Source organism: Antechinus flavipes, chromosome 4, assembly GCF_016432865.1.
Source record: "Antechinus flavipes isolate AdamAnt ecotype Samford, QLD, Australia chromosome 4, AdamAnt_v2, whole genome shotgun sequence".
Classification (NCBI taxonomy): Eukaryota; Metazoa; Chordata; class Mammalia; order Dasyuromorphia; family Dasyuridae; genus Antechinus; species Antechinus flavipes.
The window spans coordinates 23,833,894-23,855,086 of NC_067401.1; the positions used below are offsets into that span (position 1 = coordinate 23,833,894).

Below are 21,193 nucleotides of genomic sequence, written 5' to 3' on the forward strand. Positions count from 1 at the left end.
CTCGCCCGCCCCTCACTTACGGAGGAGGAAACTGAGGCGGCGAGCGGGGAAGCGGTGCCCAAGGTCACCCGGCTTAGGGGAGGCAGAGTTGGCCCGAAAACCCCGGTCCTGCCCCCCCCTCTCTCGCCGCTGCCCAGCTGGCTAGTGTAGACGCTCCTTGGCTGCATCCCTTGGCGCGCCCCGGATGACACCCCGCCCAAAGGTGCCCGAGGCCCTGCTTGACTTGGAACGGCCGCCGAAGGGACTGGTCCGGCGTTAGTCCGGAGAGTGCATAGTTCACGTCTCCTGGGTGCCCGTCAGCAAGGGCAGGAGGCGGTTTCTGCCGACCTCAAGGGATGAACCTCCTGATCCCCGAGAAGCCGGGGCCGCGGGCTGGGGTGTGTGTCAACTTGGGGCCCCTTGGCTTCTGCTCCCGGGGTGCTTGCGGCGTTCTAGAGGGGCCGAAGCCTTGAACGCCGGGATTAGGCTGAAGGCAGACGAGTTGGTGGAGGCAGGCTCGAGCTTTTCCGACGGGTTGGGACTCGTCTAATGGATTGGGAGGAGAGACGCCGAGATGCTCCCAGACGAGTCACAGACAAAACCGGTGGGACGGAAGGAGCCAGTCACAGACAGCTGGTGCTGCATCAGTCTCGGTGACTTGTCTCTGTGGTTGGGAAGTGTGTCAAAGGGTGCTCGTTGTAGCCTTGTGGTGCTGGGAAGTTTGTTTTGCCTGAACCAGATGAGGGGTTTGCTTCGTGGGCTTTGGGTCCAGGAGAGGGAGAGAGAGAGATTAGGGGAAGAGATTTGTTGCCTTCCCAGTAAGCAACTTTACAAGTCTTGCTAGTCCGAGATTGGGTGATGGATAAGAAAGCGAATTAGGTTTGGATGCTAATGCCGAGCTACCAGAATGCCATTTACCCTGCTGTGACTAGATAGCTCTTAACATCCGTACCTTCAGCATTCCTGCATAAGAGGCTTTTGCAATGTCCTTGCTGTCCTGATTCTGTCCAAGAAATCTCAAGCCTCCTTAACCTTATTCCATGAACAGTTAAAAAGAAGCCTGCTTCTTGTAACTTCTGAGTTCACTTAGCATCAAGTTCACCCATCAGACCTTTCACGGCTCCATATTCAATCACATTTATCTATGTCTTATTTATCATTGATCCTATTCTGGTCTCTCTCTCTCTTTTTAAATCAATAATTCAAATAAAATCATGTATGGCAAGATGACTGGGTTTTCAAATGACACAAAATTGAGCAGGAGTAATGGGATCAGACCTGGATTTTTTCCCCCCTTGAGGCAGTTGAGGTTAAGTGACTTGCCTAAGGTCACACAGATAGGAAGTATTAAATGTCTGAGGTCAAATTTGAACTCAAGTCCTCCTGACTTCAGGGCTGGTGCTCTATCCACTATGCCACCTAGCTACCCCCCAGACCTGGATTTTGAGAAAATTATTCGGCAGTTTAGTGTTAAAGGACAGGAGAGAAGAGAAGCTGAAGGCAGGAAGCCTAGATGAGGCTTGTAGTTCAGTGGTGTCTAGAATATAGGGGCTGCCCAATAAAAGTTTGGACTTACTCTTCAGAACTTAAGAGATTAATTCAACTCCCCTATATTTTACAGAGTAAATAATAAACCTATGAAAGTTAACTAAGGAAGGAAGAAGCCATGCTAAAAATGATATTCTGAATATTGAGCTCAGGAGAAAGCAGGAAGTCAGACAGTATGGTTGACCGATTTTAGTTTTTGTTCTTTTATTAAGTATCACAGGTGGATTTTCATCATTCCATCAGAGTGAAAACCCCACAAAATTCCAGTTGGGGGCCAGCCAGTGATTGCTCCTTGTATTAATTTTCAATCCTTGATCTTGGCTTGATGGTCGGTATATTGTTAGTATTCTAGAGTACTAACTTTTCTGGACCTCCTCGTGCATCCAAATTTCATCTGTATAAAGTTTCCTCTCAAACTCCTTACAGCCTAAGGCATGTGATACAGTTAAACTGAACCACTTTCTGCCCCCAACCATACACTACTACTACCACCACATCTTCTCTGCTTTTACTGTTTTCTGAACTCGCCTGGGCCTCCCTCCTTTTATAGCCTGGCATATTCTAACTCCTTCATGTCTTTCCTACTCTACCTCCCATCAGAAGGCATATTCCTTGTCCAGTCTCACATAATACTTCTCCCCCACTTTTAATATTGTAATGCTTTAAAAAAAAATGCTACCAGTTCCCAATGCCATCAAGCAATACAAATCTGCCCATTGGTCTTGTCAGAAAATGTATACTTTGTTCTGACCCTGTGTTATGGGAGCCACCTGCTAGGGATCTAATTCTGACCAGCAGGATAGATCCCTTCATGTGAGAAGATGATAATTATATAAGAAGACTGAGAGACAGTTGCGTTCTCTGACCTCTCTCCTCTTCCCTCTTGCCTCCAGTTTATTATTTTCAATCCACAAACATCTGAGTCAGTAAAGGCTGATTTGCAATTCCTTCAAGTGTGTTATGATTCACAGCTGTGGGGTCTTTTGCACTTAAACATGGTTCTTACCAACTCTGTAGTCCGCTATTTCTCTACTCATACGTGGAAGGCCAGCGTCATTACTAGGTCTCTGCAATGGTATTTCTCAGATTTTTGAAGTCTTTCAATATTGTTTTCCTTTATATTTTTGTATAAAGATGTTTTGATTCTGCTCACTTTATTTTGTATCAGATGGCATCTGTCTTTCAACATTTTAGTATGGTTATCTGTATTGGGTCTCTTCCTTGGACCCTAAATTAAGCTATGTGTTGGGATCCTTGTACTGGACTTTGCACACAAAAAAATATTTAATGTTGGTCAAATGAAATGTTTCTAGGCCTTTAAGAATAGGAAACTTTTTTTTTTTTAAGTTCAAGGTTTATTTTTTTCTCATTGATTTTTGGCAATTATTTAAAAAAAAAAAATTGAGATCCAAATTCTCTTCCTTTCCACCCTCCTCCACCCATTGAAAAGGCAAGCAATGTAACACCTATACATGTGAAGTCATGCAAAATATATTTCCCTAATAGCCATGTTACCACAAAAACAAAAAGGCAAGAAAAATAAAGAAAGCGAAAAACAATAGACCAGTCTGTGCACAAAGTTCATCAGTTTCTCTGTGGAGGTGGACAGCATTTTTCATCCATTTCTTTGAAACTATCTTGGATCATTGTCTTGATCAGAGTAGTCAAGTCTTTCATGGTTTCATTGTTACGATATTGTTGTTACTGTGTGTAATGTTCTCCGGTTCTGCTTATTTCACTTTGTATCAGTTCATGTAAGTCTCAGGAACAGAAAACTTGAAGCAGTCCTTTCTCTTTTTGGAGAGTATTACAAATTTTTAGAAAGTTGTTTCCTCATAATGAGCTAAAGCGCTTTCCCTTTGTAACCTCCACCCATTGGTCCTGGTTTGCCCTTGGAGGTCAAGCCGGCTAAAGCTTATCTTTTACATGCTGCTTCTTAAATATTTGAAGACAGTGATCATGTCCGTTCTAATTCATTGTCTTCAGGTTGAACATCTTCTATTACCTCAGCTGATCCTAGTGCAGCTTGGTTTTGAGTGACCCCTTTGTCTCTCTTTGGCTTGTCAGTTTCCTTTCTGAAATGTGGCTCCCGATACTGGACATGATACTCTGGTTGTCACCTGACCGAGGTGGAATATATCAACACTATCACCTTCCTCATCCTGGCAAGACTGTTTTTACTAGCTCTTGGCTAATAAGAACATAGAGCTTTCAAGTCATTCAAGTCACTATATCTCTTTCATGAACTCTTTGATATATGTTTCCCTCATTTTCTACTTGTATGGCTGATTTAAAAAGAAATTTATTGCAGGATTTCACACTTACCTCTACCATATTATGTTATTAAATTTGCCCCATTGTTCTATTTTGAGGTCTTTTTGTACCCTCTTTCTGTCACTAGGTATCCCAATTTTGTGTCATCTGAAAATTCAGTAAGTGTGACTTTATGTGACTTTATCTGAATTTATCTGAATTATTGACTTTTAAAAATGTTAACTAGAACAGGACGGATGATAAGGCACAGATAATTGTGATTGAATATGGAGCAGTGAAGGGTCTGGTGAATGAACTTGATGCTAAGTAAACTTAGTCACACTAAGTTATAAGCAGCAGACTTTTAACTGTCTGTTCATAAAATATAGGCTAAGGAAGCTTGAGATTTATTGTACAGAAATCATGACAGCAAGGAGATTACAAAAGGCTGTGATGCAGAATGCTGAAGGTGCCAGTGTTTGAAGTACTAAGAGCATCTTAGGGAGAAAATTTGATGCTATTAAATCTAAAGGGATAATGGTTGTCAGCAGTAGGCAAACAGATATTATTTGCTGAATTTATATGACAATCCACAAGAGTCAGCTGCATAGAAATGCTATTATACTATAGTAAAACATTTAAACTCAGTCTTCTTGGAAGTAACACAGAGTACTTATTTAGCAATAATGGCTTAGTTTGTTAAAAGAGTGTTTTAAAACTTCAAGTGGCCATTTGGTTAAAAAAAAAAAAAAATATATATATATATATATATATATATTGCATATGCATATTTAGAAATTTAGGGTGATCAGCACAAGTTGAAAAAAAGCAAATGAAAGTATTTTATTTTAGTATTTCCCAGTCTATTAGAAGCTGCTAAGTACATGCACACAATTCAGTGTGAAATATAGCAGTCTCCTTTTTAGAGAGTGCATTGGAGCCCAGGAAGGAGAATGTCATTAGAAATTCAATTCCTTAGTTAAATATATTTATAGATAAGGAGAACATTTTTATATTGCTTTTTATTGTCTTTTTTTAAAAGCAGAATATGTTATTTTAGGGATTTTGTTTGCATCTGCTGCAATGATTCTTAGTCCTTTACTTCTCTATTGATTTGCTTCTACTGGACTTCATTTTCTTACCAGGAAAGCCGTCATGGTATTTGTAAAGGCTCTTTATGCTTGGAGGGCTTCCAAAGGAAGAGACTGTTTGGAGGCTATATATGACTTAAGCTTGTGATCTCATTGCTATAGCTTGGAGAGTCTTGAGACAAGGGCCCTGTATAATGGTGGCATAGTCTGGCCTGTGTCTTTTTTCCTTTTCCTTTCTTTTTAATGATTGGTTGATTTTGTTTGGGATGCTGAGATCTATAAGTGCCTATTTGGAGTTGTTGCCTCCCCACAAAAGTGGGGGGAGGCAGAAAACAGTCTACTTAAGTGAACATTGGGTGCAATTGTTCTTTGCTAAATAGAATTATGTAATCCCCTAGTCACTTCATTGTGGTTGCATCTTGTTTTAAAAGAGTTTCTGAAAAAGAAGGGAGTCCAAAGGCTTTGAAAAGGATAATATAAAAGTTAATTCTGAGGGACAGCTAATCAAATGGCACATTTAAGTGCTATGATAATGAATGTGTTCATAGGAAGTATGTTTACTTTCCACATGGAAAACTGGATTAAATTTATGTTTATAAGGATCCATAGAGCCACTCCCATTTGGGATGTTATGTAATTGATTAGTGCAGATCCTGTTTGCTGAGATTCTCAAGCATTGAGTAGTCATGGAGTGGGAAGCCTCATGCTACTTCCCTGAGGTCATTGGGTAGCAAGGCATTATTATAAGCCGATTATACATTATATTACAGATTATATATGGATGTCAACAATATAAGCATGATGTCATTAACCTCAAATGATAGAATGAGTTTAAGGCAGAGGCAGAGTAGACTATGAGCCTCCTTTCTAATGAAAAGAGTAGTGTAGATCATGGCTAAGGAAAATTAGTAGCTAAATACTTGAACTCTCTTCTCTGTTGGGGAGATTTTACTTTCTCCCCAAATATTGATTTTCTTATGAGCATTCTGTGGCTATTTGGTAAGAAATTTCCTGTGACCTTCCAAAAATCTGGTAGAGTATGCAGCCTACTACTTCCCTAGGATAGTGAGTTCTTTGTTGTTGTTGTTATTGTCATTTTAGTTTTCTGTGATCTAATAACCTAAGGAATTAAAAAGTCTAGGACATTGTTCAGAAAGCAAATAAGGGCTTCTTTGGATGTAAGACTAATAAAAGTGTGACAGGGAAATCAAGATTCCAAGAGTGCTTATTTCTGCCTGTGGACTTTGTGGCGGCGAGAGCTTAGTCATCATGAATGCTGGAGGACCATATAAGTCCAATGTATGTTTTTTCCAGTAGGACACAAAAATGTCACTTTCACCCTGCCCAGACTTTACCTACGGTGAGAAGACAGGGTTTTGTGAACTAGAAAGTACGTTGGAAGGTGGGGTTTTTTTTTTTTTTTTCTTTTTTCAGATTTATTCTTAGGAAGTGAAATTTTGGTTCTTCCTTGTTTGTGCAAGTCCTCCTGAACTTAGTACAGATTTTTCTAAGAGAGCCCTTCTTAATTGTGTAAATGAAAGATAACCTGCAAAACTCTGACCACTCCCCACTCACATATTTTCTTCCCCAGGTTGATTAACAACCACCTGGTTGGTTCAGTTTCAGCTGAGCTGAAGGAAAACTGGGTTAAGATTAGATATTTCTCTCCAGGAAGTTCTCTTAATTTGAGTACTTTTTTTTTTTTTAAGAATGGAATTTTGACCACATGGGAAAAACCATTATATTTCTTGCCACTTTTCCTCTTTTTCTTCCCACTTTTATTGGATCCTAGAGGCAGAGGTAGACCAGGAGCTGGATTTTAGTAAGATTGTTTAATTTTTGCAGGTATCCTGAGTCATTAGGCTGTTGTTTAGCAGATACCATCTCCTGACAGGATAATTTTGACTAGGTGAAAGCTAGGTTTGAAGGATCCAACAGAGCAATTGATGGTTGGCCAGAAGTGATTGCTTAGGGATCAGGCTTTGCCACCTCTTCTTAGGTTATGAATCTTACTTTGACTGCAGTAAACCTTGAACTACATCTACTTCTTGAAAAAGAAGTCAGATTTTGGTGAGCAGGCCAGGAGAGGAGCTCTGGCTGCTAATCTCATGGGTGGAAGTGAAAGGAGCATCTTGGTCACAGCTGCTGGCTGATGCTTTGGGAATTTATCATTGCTTCAAAAACATTTGGAGCCAGAAGGGACTTTTGAATTCATCAGATGCAAGTTTGACCTCATTTGATCCATGAGGAATATCAGAAGAGTCAAATGATAGCCCAGGGTCCCCCAGATTGTAAGTGGCCTCAATGCATTGCAGAGGAGCCCATGTAGGGAGATGAATGGAGAACTGACTTCCAAGACCCTGAGAAGCCTAGGCAAACTATACCTTCTACCCCATTGTCCTTCCCCCCCCCTTTTTTCCAATGAAGAGAGAATTATCAATACTTTATGTGACGTTGGACAGTCTTTACCTTCTCTGTATCTGTTTCCTCCTGCCCTGTTTACCTCATGCAATTGTTTATGAGGATTCAACGAAATATTATGAAGGCACTTTAACAATGCCTTATATTTATATGGAGCTTCACTTTTTATAAAGTACTTTTACACTCATTTGATGCTAAGCAGTTATAATTGAGCAAGCATTGTTTACATTTCACACATTGGGAGACTAGAGCCCAGAAGGATTAAGGGACTTGCTCAAGAACTCATGGCTCCAGATTTGTAGCTTGTTGGTCAGTCATTTTCCAGTTATATTCAACTTTGTGATTGAGGTCAAGTGACCTCTACTTGGGGTTTTCTTGGCAAAAATATTGGAGTGGTTTGCCGTTTTCTTTTCCAGTTCATTTGACAGATGAGCAAATTGAGGCAAACAGTGTGAAGTGACTTGCTCCAGTCATAGAGGTAGTAAGTGTCTGAGGCTGGATTTGAACCCACAGTGAAGCTTCCTGACTTCAGGCCTGGTACTCTATCCACTGCAGCTCCATCTAGCTGAAATTGTAGGGCAAACACTCAAAGGCCAGTTCTTTCACTTTGTATTTTTAAAAGCATGTAAGAGATTATTGATGTTTTTCCTTCGGATACAGCACAGCACATAGGATAGAGAACTAGCTTCAGGAAGGACTTGGATCTTGCTGATTCTATTATTTTGGGCTGGTTTCTTCACTTCTCAGGGTCAGACAACTCTCAAAATCATTTAATTTCTGAAAAATTACAGATCTGTTTTGCTAGCAGGTTTCTTTCTGGAGTTTCCTCACAGTAGTAAAATCACAGATTGTAGTGGACCAGAATTTTGGGGGAATGAAAATGTCTAATTGCTTATACACTAAAACCTCATTTATTCATCATTATCCCCTGCGTGTTGACACTATCCTTGTTTCTCTGTCTTCACTTGATAAATGAACTCCGTGCTAAACTGTCCTCTGCTCTCCAATCCCTTGTTCCTTGTCCCTTCACCAATCACCTCTTGCCAATCTTATTTAATTCTAGTTTGCTTTATCCAGTGGTGGAAGAAGTCATAAAACTATTTCCATCATGAGTTTACATTATTTAATTTACCTCTCAAACTTCCCTGTTAGTGTCAAGAACATCACCTTCCTCCCAGCCTCTCAGGCTCTGGCTTCCTTGACTTCTTACTTAAACTCACCCCACATAGCCTATGGTCAAATACAGTCACTTCTGCCTTTATACTCTCTTTGGTATCCATCCCCTTCTTACAGTTCACACAACCACCCTCTTGTTTCAGGCCTCCAACACTTCTCTCACTGTTGAGATAGACTTCTCTTTGATCTTTCTGCTTCATGGTTTCCTCTCTTCATCCTCCACTCACCCACCAAAGTAATTTTTCCTGAAGTATCAGTCTGACAGTCAACAAACATTTATTACATGCCTACTATATGCCAGGCCTTTCAATAAGTGCTGGAGATACAAAGAAACACAAAAGACAACCCCTTTCTTCAAGGAGCTCCCTCTCTAATTAGATAGCACATTAAAACAAAGCTAACCACAAGGGTAGAGGCTAGGGTGAGATGAAATGGATGTCCTGGGCACTCTCCTTAAATGGAGGATCTGCAAGGATGGGCTCTCTATAGCAGCTTCCTCCGTTCTAATCAGAAGGAAATATGGATCCTGGGCCATGGGGTAGAGGAAGGGTGAGTTTCTCAGTTGGTATGACATTGCAAGATAATGAAGTTCCAGAGGGCATGATGTGGAAGTGGGAGGAGTGCAGCCAGATGGCGATCAAGTCACGTATGCCCTTTTCCTTCCCTCACTGAGCATGAATGACTTCTGATTAATTTCAGGATCAAATACAGACTTCTCAGTTTGGCATTTAAAGGTTTTTTTTGAACCTGGGTCCTTCCTACCGTGCCAGTGTTCTCTTACTTTATTCCCCTCTTTCTGTTCTGCAATCCAGTTACACTGGTTTACCTGCTGTTCTTCAAATATGGTGCTCCATCTCCCATCTTTACCACCTTACCCTGGCCCTCTACCAGGCTGAAAATGTACTAATCCCTCACTCTGCCCCTTTAAATGTCATCTTCTGAAGGAAACCTTTACCATCTTGCCAGCTGCTAGTACCTTCCTTTTGAGGTTATCTTTCATCTGTACTAAAACTCTTGAAAATGCCTCAGTTCAGTCTTTACACATTGTCACCTCCATTAGAAAGTAAGGTTTTTGATACAATATTTATGTTCTTTGTTTTCAGCATTTAGTCTTGTGTCTAGTACATAGTGGGCACTTAATAAGTGCTTGACAGACTTGACTCATTTATCAAGGGAATTAGGTGTTCTAGGTGGTTTTCCAGGTCACTGAAAGTTATCTTTTAAAGTGCCAACCATTTAGCCAAGTTAGAGGGTAATTTTCTAAAATGTGCTACATATTTGTATTTTGTGTGCTGATTATAATATAACTTTTTTTTTAAAGATGATTCTGGGTTTTTATTATGGATAATTCAATGGAGTCTGGCAACTCCCTCTAGCAATCTGCTTCTGGTAGTCTTCTTTGTTCCCCCTTCCTCCAGTCGTGGGACCTTTAAAGAAAACAGATTTTATTTGATTTATTAGCTTGTTGGACATAATACAATTTAAGAAAACATATTTAGTTAACCATTAATTATCACAGAAAATCTAGCAGGTTTATAATTGGGGAAAAGGGTAGAAGAAAAAAACCTGTAATCATAGGTTAAAAATAATGGGCTTGGAGAGTCCCCTCTGCACTGCCTAAAACAAGGTGCCACAGGGTGGTTTGCTCCCATCGTGACTTTAAAGGGATATCTGCAGAACGTTGGAGTCCTTGCTGAAAGAGAAGGCTGTCTCCAATTTCTTGCTACTTTGTTGGTAGTGGTCTGGTGGCCAGATGGAATAATAGAACTCCATAAGAGTGATGGTATCAATATCACGGATCTTAGGAGAGCTTAGGAAGGGCTTCCCCTGGCAGTTTATAATATGTTTGGCCTTGGAAATGCAGCTGCCCTGAAGAGCATCTCCTCCGGGAATACTGGCCAGTGTGTAGTTGGTGCTGGGCAGCTTTTCAGAAGCCTCGACTCTTGGTGATTGCTGATCCAGGACTAATCGCTGTCCATTGATGGAAGCATCATCTGTTAACCTTTCAACTATTGTACTGAGGAACACAGATGTCCCACTTTGATGTGTGGGCATTGCTGTTCCATGAAGCAACAACAGCAATAGCTAGCATTTATATAATGTTTTGAAGTTGACAAAACACAACAGCCCTGGAAGGTTGGTACTATTATCAATCTCATTTTACAGATGAAGAAACAGGCAATTGGAGATGTGACTCACCCAGGATCATACAATTAGGAAGTGTCTGAAGCTGGATTCCAACTCAGGTCTTTCCGACTCTAAGCCCTGCAATTTATTCTCTGAACTATCCGAAACTCACTCTGATGTGGTATGAGAGGTGCTGACCTCTGAAGGCCTGCACGTGTACGGCACCATCCGCCATGATTGGGACTATGGGAGGTCATGTCTAATTTTTGCTTCTCCAGGGATCTCATGGAGGTTGAGAAGGACAGACTGTGGCAATGTTTTTGAAATAATTTATTTCCTTATTTCTTACAGCACAATAGTGTTCCATCACATTCATGTATCATAACTTATTTAGCCATTCCTCCATTGATGTACATTATCTTGGTTTCCTATTTTTTTTTTTACTACCAAAAAAAGCTACTATAAATACTTTTGCACATATGAATCCCTTTCCTTTCCCTTTTCTTTTAATCTCTTTTGGCTATAGGCCCAGTATCTAAGGCACCTAGGTATAAAAAAATCCCATCTTAAACAAATTAGAAAAACATGGGGAAAAGTACCCATTAGATCTTTGGAAAGAAGAATAGTTCTTGGCCAGAAATAAGAGAGGATCACAGGAGATAAAATGGATAATTTTGATTACATAAAATTAAAAAGCTTTTGCACAAACAAATCTAATAATGCTAAGATTAAAAGGGAAACAATTAGATGGAATCATAGGGTTTAGAGTTAAGAGGAACCTTACGCCTCCTTTTTTCTGATGAGGAAACTGAAGCCCTGATAAGAGAGTGAGGGCTTTGGCCAAGACAACATAGATAGCAAGTAGCAGGGCTGTTAAGTCAATCTTGGGCCTTTGACTCCAAATCCAGTGATTGTCCTGATGTCCTAGATGTCTCTGGATGTCCTTGGTGCTGAGTCCATTTCTTTGCCTGGAAGAGGAGCTGAAGAAATGTTAATTGATTTAATAATCTCTAGAGTATGTCTTTAGAGACCATGCATTTTAGAGCACAGAGCAAGAATACATGTACTGAGTTTAATCTGACAGATCTAGAGAGAAAGAAATAAGGAAAAGAGTTGAAAGCACTAAAAAGATTCCTGGAAAAAGCTGAGACATTGAAGCTAGTGTGATCCACTAGTTGTTCTGTGACTAAAATTTAAATCTGATGATGAATAGTGAAACAAAGCATGCCTACGGGGATTTTACTGGGATAAACAACAAACCATTTTTTTCCAAAAGTACCTGGAGATTTTGATTTTATAATTCTATGACCAGAAGATCTAGTAATCTTTCCTATGAAGAAAATTGAAAGGTGAACCCACTGAAAGGGGTCTTACTGCCTCATGATCTTTTTAAACAGTGGGACTGGTTTTGCAGCACTTCATATAGTTTACTTTTTAAAAATTTAAAAATTTATTTTATTTTTAATTTATGGAATAAAACAATTTCCATAACAGTATAATTTTAAAAAGATTGCAAATGTAATATGTACAACTTGCTATTCTTTTTAAATATGTAATAACATTATCATGTAACTTTCTTTTTCTCTTTTTCTCCCTCTCCCTACCCTAGAGATGGTAACCATCTCTAATGATTACCATTAGATACAAATGTGTGTGTGCCACTGCACATAGCCATTCTATACATTTATCTGTATTTTGTCTTGATGTAGATAGCGTTTTCCTTCATAAGTCCTTTTTAGTTTGGGTATTTATAACAGTCAAAATGATTTACTTGCTTCAAGTTGTTCTTTGAATAGTATTGCTGTTACTGTTCTGCTCATTTTGCTCTTCATTATAAACACAGCAGGTATTTGAAATTTCTGACAACTAGAAGAAATCCAGGGGAAGGAGACCAAGATAGTAATGACTCTCTTCCAAGTATATGTAGGATAGTCATGTGGAAGAAAGGATTAGATCTGACCTGGGAGGATAGAAGTCAAAAGGGCAAGTGAAGGGTCCAAAGAATCAGGGAAAATTTCCCATCATTTAAAGCTAGCCACATGGCGAATGTGCTTCCTCCAGAACAACAGTCCAGAACCAGGAGCCTCTGAACTTTTTTCTTAAGTATTTTGATATCTCTACATTATAATTGGTTTCCTTTGTATTTTATTTTCTGTATTAGATTCTATGATTCTGAGAAGGGGTCCATAGGCTTCACCTAATTGGCTGCCAAAGCAGTCCTTGGCCAGAAAAAAGTCAAGAACTCCTGTTCTAGAAGTGGTGAGCTCCTTGTCAGTGGAAGTCTTTATGCCAAGATTGGGTGATTGCTATTGCTTAGGAATAAGTGGGGCAGCAATTCTATTTCAGGTTAAACTAGCCTGCTTTTGAGGGTCCTTCCGCTTAGTCAGATTCGGTGACTGGCCCCTTGTCTCTTCGGGAGAACTCTGTTACTGCTTTTTGAAGAGCTTTATGACCTTTGGGGTCACTTTGAAATTGACTTGTTAATTGATAAGATAGTTATTGTCTTCAGTAGTTAGATCTTGCAGTTCTTTGGAGAAAATGAAAGTGGACAAATGTCAGGTTTCTTAGACTTGGTGAATTTTCTATGGTGACTTCTCTAGTGATTTCAGTATTCTGTTGGCAGCTTTACTTTCAAGATTTTTGTTTGCATTGAAAATGTGGGTGCTGGTTGGGCAGAAAACTTGGGGGGCTTAGGATGTCGATTCAAATCCCAGCTCTGCTTGGGGAACAGCTGGATCACCTGGGGCCAGTTTGGGCCTGGGTTTGTCTTTCTCTAAGAGGAAGGAGCTGGGCTCAGTAATCTCCCAAGTCCCTTCATGCTCTAAGTCTGAGATCCTGTGACTTTCCAGTATAAGTAAAGAGCATTGAGTAGGGAGTCATGAGACCTAGTTCTTTCAAGTGCAGGCTCCCCCAAGGACTCTGAGCCTTTCTCTCATCATTTTGGTTTCTTGTTTAGAAAGAGCTGAGAAAATGCACCCCCTCCCCCCAGCTTGTCCCCTCTGGCCTTCCCAGCCTTCTTACACTGGACTTCCCTCCACGGTGTGGTCCATCCACCAGGGGCTTGTATTCATCGAACTCCACGCTCCAGACCTATTCTTTGGCTGGCCTGATGCCCGGAGTGCCCTCCTCCCGCCTCCCTCCTGCCTCCCACTGTCTTGCAGTCTCAGCTGGAATGCCACTTTCCGCAGAAGGCAAAGCTTTCAGACTCTGCACTTGGGGAAGCCATTGCCTTTCCTCTGAGCTGATTTTCTGTTTGCACTGCCCATTTCTCCTGTCTAGTTATCTTCCATGTCAGACTAAGCTCCTTGAGAACGAGAACTCTGCTTTTTGTGTTTCCTGGTCTCTCTAGTGAGGATCATCTCCAGATGTCCTGATCTCCTTCTTGCCACTGGCCCTGGTTGGCTTTGGAGGAGAATGTGAGACTGTGCATAGTCCTCCCCCACTTCAGTCCAATCCATTTGCTTGTTTTGGCATCCCTTCCCTGAGGTCATGAGCCATGAGAACGAAGGACAGATAACAAAATCTCTAATACAATTCCTGGTACAGCAAGGGCTTACTTAGTGCAAGGTACAGACTGGGGATGTGGAGTATGATATAAGTATATTGCTTAGTTTGGCTGATCCACTTTTCTCTTTTAAAAATGATTTTTGTTGCGCTGGAAGGCTTGCTGGACAGGGGAGTGGAAAAGAAAGTAAGGCAAAAAAATGAATGACAGCAATAAATACACTTTTTTTTTTTTTAAAGCAAATAAGGGAGTTGAAATAGGTAATAATCTCCACTGCCCTTATGTGTCTAATAATCTTGGATTCTTTCGATCTTTGATTCATTGACTTTGAGGATTGTAAAGGATTCTAGAGTTCATCTCAGCCGATCTTTAATTTGTAGATGAACAATCCAATCCTGCCCTCTACAAATTGTTACCTATCTCAGAAAACTCAGGCTTGATTACATTGCTATTCTGAAATGCAGAAGGTTTTAATAACTTAGTTGAATTTCAGAAGGAAGTCTGTAGGAGTTATATTTCAGGGAGTACCTGAAATGCAGAAGTTAAAGGGAGTGCCTCTGTTGACACCATTTCTGATAATCTCCTTGCAGTCAAAAGAATGGGTTCTTGTTACCAACTAGGTTCTCCAGAGACTCACTTAGAACCTCTCATTGTATTCTGAAGGAACTGTAAACTAAATGAAGGCATTTGTTTGAGTATGCCCTTTATTTTCTTTCCCCCAGTTGAAACTGTCTACAGAATTTAACTCATTGCTCCTTATGTGGTCCAAGTGATATGCTAGAGAATCTTTATCCCGTCTTAATGGTAAAGACATTCAGAATATCCTACCATCTTTAGGAAACTTGCACACCTGAGCTTTGAGTTCTAAAAATCCTTTTAAAAAAATGAATGGCCAGTCAGCTCTTTGGTGAGTCTTTTGGAGGGCAGCGTGCTACAGTGGAAAGGGAGCCTGTTTGCAATCAAAGAATCTAGATTTGTGGTCTACTTCTGACACTTCTATAAATTGCTGACACACGATGGGCATCGTTACATCAATGCTAGCCATCGTTGTTAATTTTTTTAAAAATAGTGTATTTTTCCTAATACCAGCAAAGATAGTTTTCAACATTCATCTTTGCAAATTTGTCCTCCAAATTTTTCTCCCTCTTTCCCTCCCTCCCCTTCTCCCTAAGACAGCAAGCAATCCAATATAGGTTAAACATGTGCAGTTCTTCTAAACATTTCCATATTTGTTATGCTATACAAGAAAAATCAGATCAAAAGGGGAAAAATATGAGAGAGGAAAAAAAATAAAACAAGCAAACAACAACAAAAAGATGAAAATACTCAGCTTTGATCCGCATTCAGTCTCCATAGTTTTTTCTCTGGATGTAAATGCTACTTTCCATCCCAAGTCTGTCATTATCATCATCATCATCATCATCATCATCATCATCATATTATTATTATTATTATATGAGGTTTACAGCTATAGAGAAGGCTGTCAATACCCTGTCAATAAAAAGTTATAATAAAAAAAAAAGAAAAAAAAAATAAACTAGGTACCTGTATATCAGATCTCCTGTTGATGTGATGTCAATTCTGCCAAAGGCAGTGATAAGTATCAAAGAAGTTTTTGAAGATTCTCACCACGGAAGAACCTAGAGGCAGCTCACCCAGTTTGACAGTCTTTTAGAGCACATTTTAGGTTTACTTCCTTTTGGACCTATTTCATCCCACCTTGCTCTGCCAATTTTAAATGGCAGGTACTTGGTGTCTAAAGTCTTCAGAGTCTTCTAAGAAGTCAGAACAGAGCCTTTGTAAGTCTGTTTTGCAGATTAGATCTGTATAAAATGCTAAGAGAAGGATCAGTTCTGCTTCTGGAACTATTAAAAATCTTTGGGAAGACTGGCAAAGATGGTCAGGTCGGGGGGGCTTCTCACAGATGATATTCCAACCCCAGAGAGGGATCAAAGATTTAGCCCACGGAAGGCTCTCCAGCTGAGCCTACTTGTATAGGCTAGAGGTAGGCCTGCAACTCTGATCCTCTGAGCTTAGAATAGGATCTCTGATTCAGTCAAGGGTGCAGAATATGGGGTCTTCCTGAAGCTCTGTTCCTCAGAGGAAAATCACTGATTTAGGTCACAGAGAAGTGACTAGTGCAGAAATTATGGAAGGGCGAACTTTTATTTGGAGGGAGTGAGATAAGTAATTAAAATTTTTAAATGGAAAAAAAGAATACCCACAAGTCATTGCAACAATAAACAGAGAGCATCAGAAAATTCAGAAAGGGACACAGACATTCAGGGAAATGTTGGAACTGCCATGTTAAAATTAAAAAATTTTTAAAATAAGCTTTATGTAGTAGAAATTTATAGTTTCCCATAAAATATTTTTAATGGGTTTTCTGTTCTTTGTCTAGGAAAAGATTTGTTTCTTGATGCTTGTCAAGTTCATAATGGTAAAATGGTGTGTGTGTGTGGGTGGGTGTGTGTGTGTGTGTGTGTGTGTGAAATCAAAGACTCCATTCTGAGCAGTTATCATTACAACGAAACTTACCTTCTGCCTCTTGGCAGAAGAGGATGGGTTTGAAGTACTGATCAAAATTTATTTTTAGTTATGGCCTATGTGTGGACATTTTTGCCCAAAGACAGACATCCATTCCTCTCCTCTCTTCATCATCCTGCTTGCCACAACAGCTGTTCAAAGCACTCTTGTCTCTGATCCAACCTTCCATGGTACCTCCTCTCTTATCCCTTTGAGCTGAGGACCTCTCCTCATAGTTCACTGAAACAACTGTGGCTATTCCAGTCTCATCTTTCCACTTCTTTATCTCACTTTATTCAATATCTTTCCTTCCTGTTTCCTTCTCTACTCCTGTCTCATGAAGAAAAAATAATCCCATCTCTATATATTCTCAATCCTACCCATTCCCAACTTCTGTAGCCCTTTACGATTATCATCCCTATCGAGCAGCTAGGTGGTACAGTAGCTAGAGTACCAGTCCTGGAGTCAGGAAAACTCCTGAGTTCAAATCTGCCCTCAGACATTTACTGGCTGTGTGATCCTGGGCTGGTCATTTCATCCTAGTTGCCTCAGTTTCCTCATCTGAAAATGAACTGCTTCAGTGGCAAACTACTCCAGTATCTTTGCCAAGAAAACCCCAAAGGGGACTGCAAATGACGGAACAATACCTTCAGAAGAGAAAGTTCACAGTTTCATAGATAATTCTCTTTTCCATTCTGTGTGTATGTTAGTTAAGTTCATAATAAAGCACTTTATAAGTGATAGCTTTTCTGGTTGGGAGGAATCTATGAGCTATTTCCATCCAGAGGATTTCCTTTCCTAGAATGTCTCCTCTTCCTCTAACCACTGACTCTGTGCTAGTGAATACAAGGAAAAAGAAGATAACTGCCAATATCTGCCCAACTGCATTGTCTTTATCACAAAAGTTGGACTGGAAAAAGCTAGAACAACTGTTGATATTCTTGACCCCGGTGTCACCTCTCTTGTTGGGAACCAGCTTTTCCAAATTAGACAGATTCTTTCTCCTTACTACCTAAAAAGGGAAAAGGATGTGCTAATATATACTTCCCTATTTTCATGATGTCCCCAAGATGAATCTTTCATTGATTTCTTTTCATGGGTCACCCAGCTGACAGACGTTGTTTCTTGTGTGAATCCGCAGGAAATGTTACATCAAATCTCAAAGAGAAACTCCTCCATTGACCAATGGAGGCGTGGTTGTAGGGAACAAAACAGCCCTGTCACTTCCCAAAGTCACTGATGCCTTAACTGCCCCCGCCTTCCTCTTAGCATTGCTGTATAAAGGACGTGTATTATATAAATATTTCTTCAGAGGCAGAAAGTCAAAGTAGAGTAAGAAAACACTGAGGCATTGCTGAATGGTGTTTTTTGGGTAAGAATTGTAAAGAGTTTGTTGGTGCCTGAAAAGGACCTACTTTGTCCTCAAAGGTTTCCTACCGGTCTAATCTCCAGGCCCCTCTTGAGTCTCGAGAATGTAAGCTCTGACCTGACAACTTTGCTAGTTTTTCTCCCCTAATTTTGGGAGAGTTTAAGGCCATGGATAAATCCCATCGGATTTTGCTATTCCTTCTTCCTGTACCATGGTATACCCAAGCTTTAGAAGTTCTAATTCCCTCCTTTTGTTCCTTGGTTAACAGAAGGAAGATGAACCTGAAGTCTGAACGCAGAGGGATTCATGTGGACCAGTCGGAACTCCTGTGCAAGAAAGGATGTGGTTATTATGGCAACTTGGCTTGGCAGGGCTTCTGCTCCAAGTGCTGGAGAGAAGAGTATCACAAAGCCCGACAGCGGCAGATTCAGGAGGACTGGGAACTGGCTGAACGGTGAGGGATGACTTCCTGCTGCTTGAGGGGGTGGGATATGGTTCTTTCCCTGGCAACTAATCCTTTTCCCACTCCTGTACATTGGATTGTCGGGTGTTTGGCATAACGCCTGGGGAAAAGGACATTTCCTATCTCCCTTTTTTGTTCCTTGTTAGACTCAGTTTAGGCTCTCGTTGATGACAATGGAGCAGTTAGTACATATTAGAAATTACAGAATGCCTGAGCTGATGGGACTCTCCTGATCATGAAATCCAAATCCCTCATTTTACAGATGATCAAAAGGAAGCCTAAGAAGTGAAGGGATTTGAAGTAGCAGAGGGAGAACTTGAACTCAATTCCTCTGATTTTTAATTCAGTGCTCTTTCTGCTACCCTCTGTTGTGTTCCCTGATTGTTTCCTATGTGTGAGTCCCTGGAATAGCTAGACTGTAATCCCTTTGAGGGTAAAGACTTCTGCTCATCATATCCTAATAATATGTAATCAATAAATATGAGTGGGTTGTTTTGACGTATAGAACCTTTAATCCAGAAATAAAGCCTTACTCTAAAAATGATGTAGATTTGTATTCAAGGTGATTTGTATTCCCCAGTTAAGGGATTATAATAAAATTTAAAAGATGGGAACAAATAGTAAACTGGGCAGATTGCTAGATAAATGGATAGATGAATGTATAGATAGAAAGATAGATGGGTGGATAGATAGAAAGAACGTGGAGAAATGGATACATAGGAAGATAGATAGATGGAAGGAAGAGAGGAAGGATAGAGCATATGTGATGGCTCTCAGTTAAGTGCTGGGGATGCAAATAAAAGCAAGCAAGCCAGTACCTGCCCTCAAAGAACTGACATTCTAGGGGGAAGACAACATCTAAAGGGGAGCTGGAAGGGCTGGAGAGGGCAAAATGCTGTGGCTAGAGATGCCGGGAAATGCTTTGGAAATCTGCAGCTGAGCAAGAGAAGGCCAGAGCTGGCCATCTGGGAGGTGGGGAGGGTTCTCGGGGCAGAGCAATTTTCTGATGGGGAGAAAGTGGAGGTAATAGCCGGATGTGTCTGGGAAACACTCGTGGTTTGTGACCATGAATTCATGAGAAATGTCCCTTGGGACAATCTCTTCCTTGACTCTGCATCCTAAGTGTGTGTAGGCCATTGCCACAGAGCCTAAATGGTCCTGCAGGCTCTTTATTGGCTTCTAGGAGTGAAGCAGATGTCAAACATTTAATGTGTGTCCTGGGATAGAGGCATAAACTGCTAATATTTTGTATTCTAATTAAAGAAATAGTCCAATTCACTAAATGTTTCCCAAGCTCCTGCTTCCTGGAAGCACTTTGCTAGATGTTGGGGATACTTACTGTTCATGGAACATTCCCCTTGAGCAAGGTGACAGTGGATTTGTTGGGAAGGAGAGGGTTTGTGAAGTATGAGAACTATCTTTTTCAGACTTTTTGGTAGGTTTAGCATCTGGTTCTAAATCTCTGGCTTCCTCCCAGATCATTGAGTTCAGAGGAAATCCTCTTAGACACAAGGGAAACCCCTTTCCCCGGAACATTTTTGTTCCCAACTTATCCACGTCTCTCACGTTGCAGGCTCCAGAGGGAGGAAGAAGAAGCCTTTGCTAGCAGTCAGAGCAGCCAAGGAGCCCAGTCCCTCACCTTTTCCAAATTTGAGGGAAAGAAAACCAATGAGAAGAGTCGCAAGGTGACAACGGTGAAAAAATTCTTCAGCGCCTCCTCCCGAGGTGGCCCCAAAAAGGGTAACTGACTGTCCCCTCCTTTGTCTGCAGGCTTGGGGGCTGGGTGCTGGGGACAGATAGAGGCAGTTTGGGGTGAGCACTGGCTCCATTTTGGGGCAGTGCTGAGCTAGTCAGCAAAAATTTGCTGTGGGGAGGTGAAGGAGTGTGTGTGGGGGCCTTTATTTAAAAGTTTGTGTCTCACAGATGATAACAGTTGAGGAATGGAATTGGGTAATTTGAAGGTAATCATTGCATATGGCGCTCAAGCCTTCCATGCTTGCTTTTTTCTGGTCTTAGCATGGCCTTCCTTTTCAGCATCCGGGACTCATAAGAGGGTTCTGTCCCTGGGTTCCCTTTCTCAGGACCAAGTCAGCAGATTTGTGGCACCTTCATTGCCTCAACTTTATTTAGAGGGATCCGATCCTGTTAGAGGAAGTTCTAAGATTGGGACCTGGGGGTGGGAAATCTCTTCTTAGCTGACTTCTGGAATGGAATCCAGGGCACTGCTAGAAAGACCCCCTTGTTAGGGCTCAGCACCTTAGGAGTTCATGGGGGCGAGGGTGGTTAGTAGGATGTTCCTGAAGTTGTGCAGCAACCTGGCTTGTTACTATCAGCAGCTGTCTACCTGTAGCCCACTCTGAAGTGGGAATTTCAAACTTAGGTCCTTGGTAAAGTCTAGAGTCCAGCCCATAATATAGTCTGATGCAAGGGAGTAAATGAAGCAAGCTCCTCAGGCCTCACTGGTTCTGGGTTTCAGGAGAAAAATTTATTTCCCACAAAACATGGCCTGTTGACAAAGCTCATATTCTCTGTCTTCTGTATGACTCGAGTGCCCGGCACTCGCCTGGTTCCATGACTTTTATTCAAGGTGGCGTGTTGGGTGATCTGTAGAAGGGGTTCTGTGTCTCCAGTGTCTGAGTGGAGAATGTATTCAGAATGTGGTGCACAAAAGATTGTGTTTCTGATAGACTGAATCACTGCGATGGGGACAGCTCCTGGAGCTCCAGTGGATGTCT

At 41.0% G+C, this 21,193-nt stretch overlaps 1 protein-coding gene across 2 annotated transcripts in view; it reads left to right on the forward strand.

Annotated features, from left to right (window-relative positions):
- Positions 1-21,193, forward strand: part of RABGEF1 (RAB guanine nucleotide exchange factor 1) — a 34,848-nt gene that overhangs the window by 499 nt on the left and 13,156 nt on the right. For both annotated transcript variants that reach the window (XM_051992036.1, XM_051992037.1), the window contains exons 2-3: positions 18,264-18,449; positions 20,032-20,198. In XM_051992036.1, the coding sequence (XP_051847996.1) occupies positions 18,271-18,449; positions 20,032-20,198 (346 nt within the window). In that variant the 5' untranslated portion in view covers positions 18,264-18,270. The remainder of the gene's footprint in view (positions 1-18,263; positions 18,450-20,031; positions 20,199-21,193) is intronic.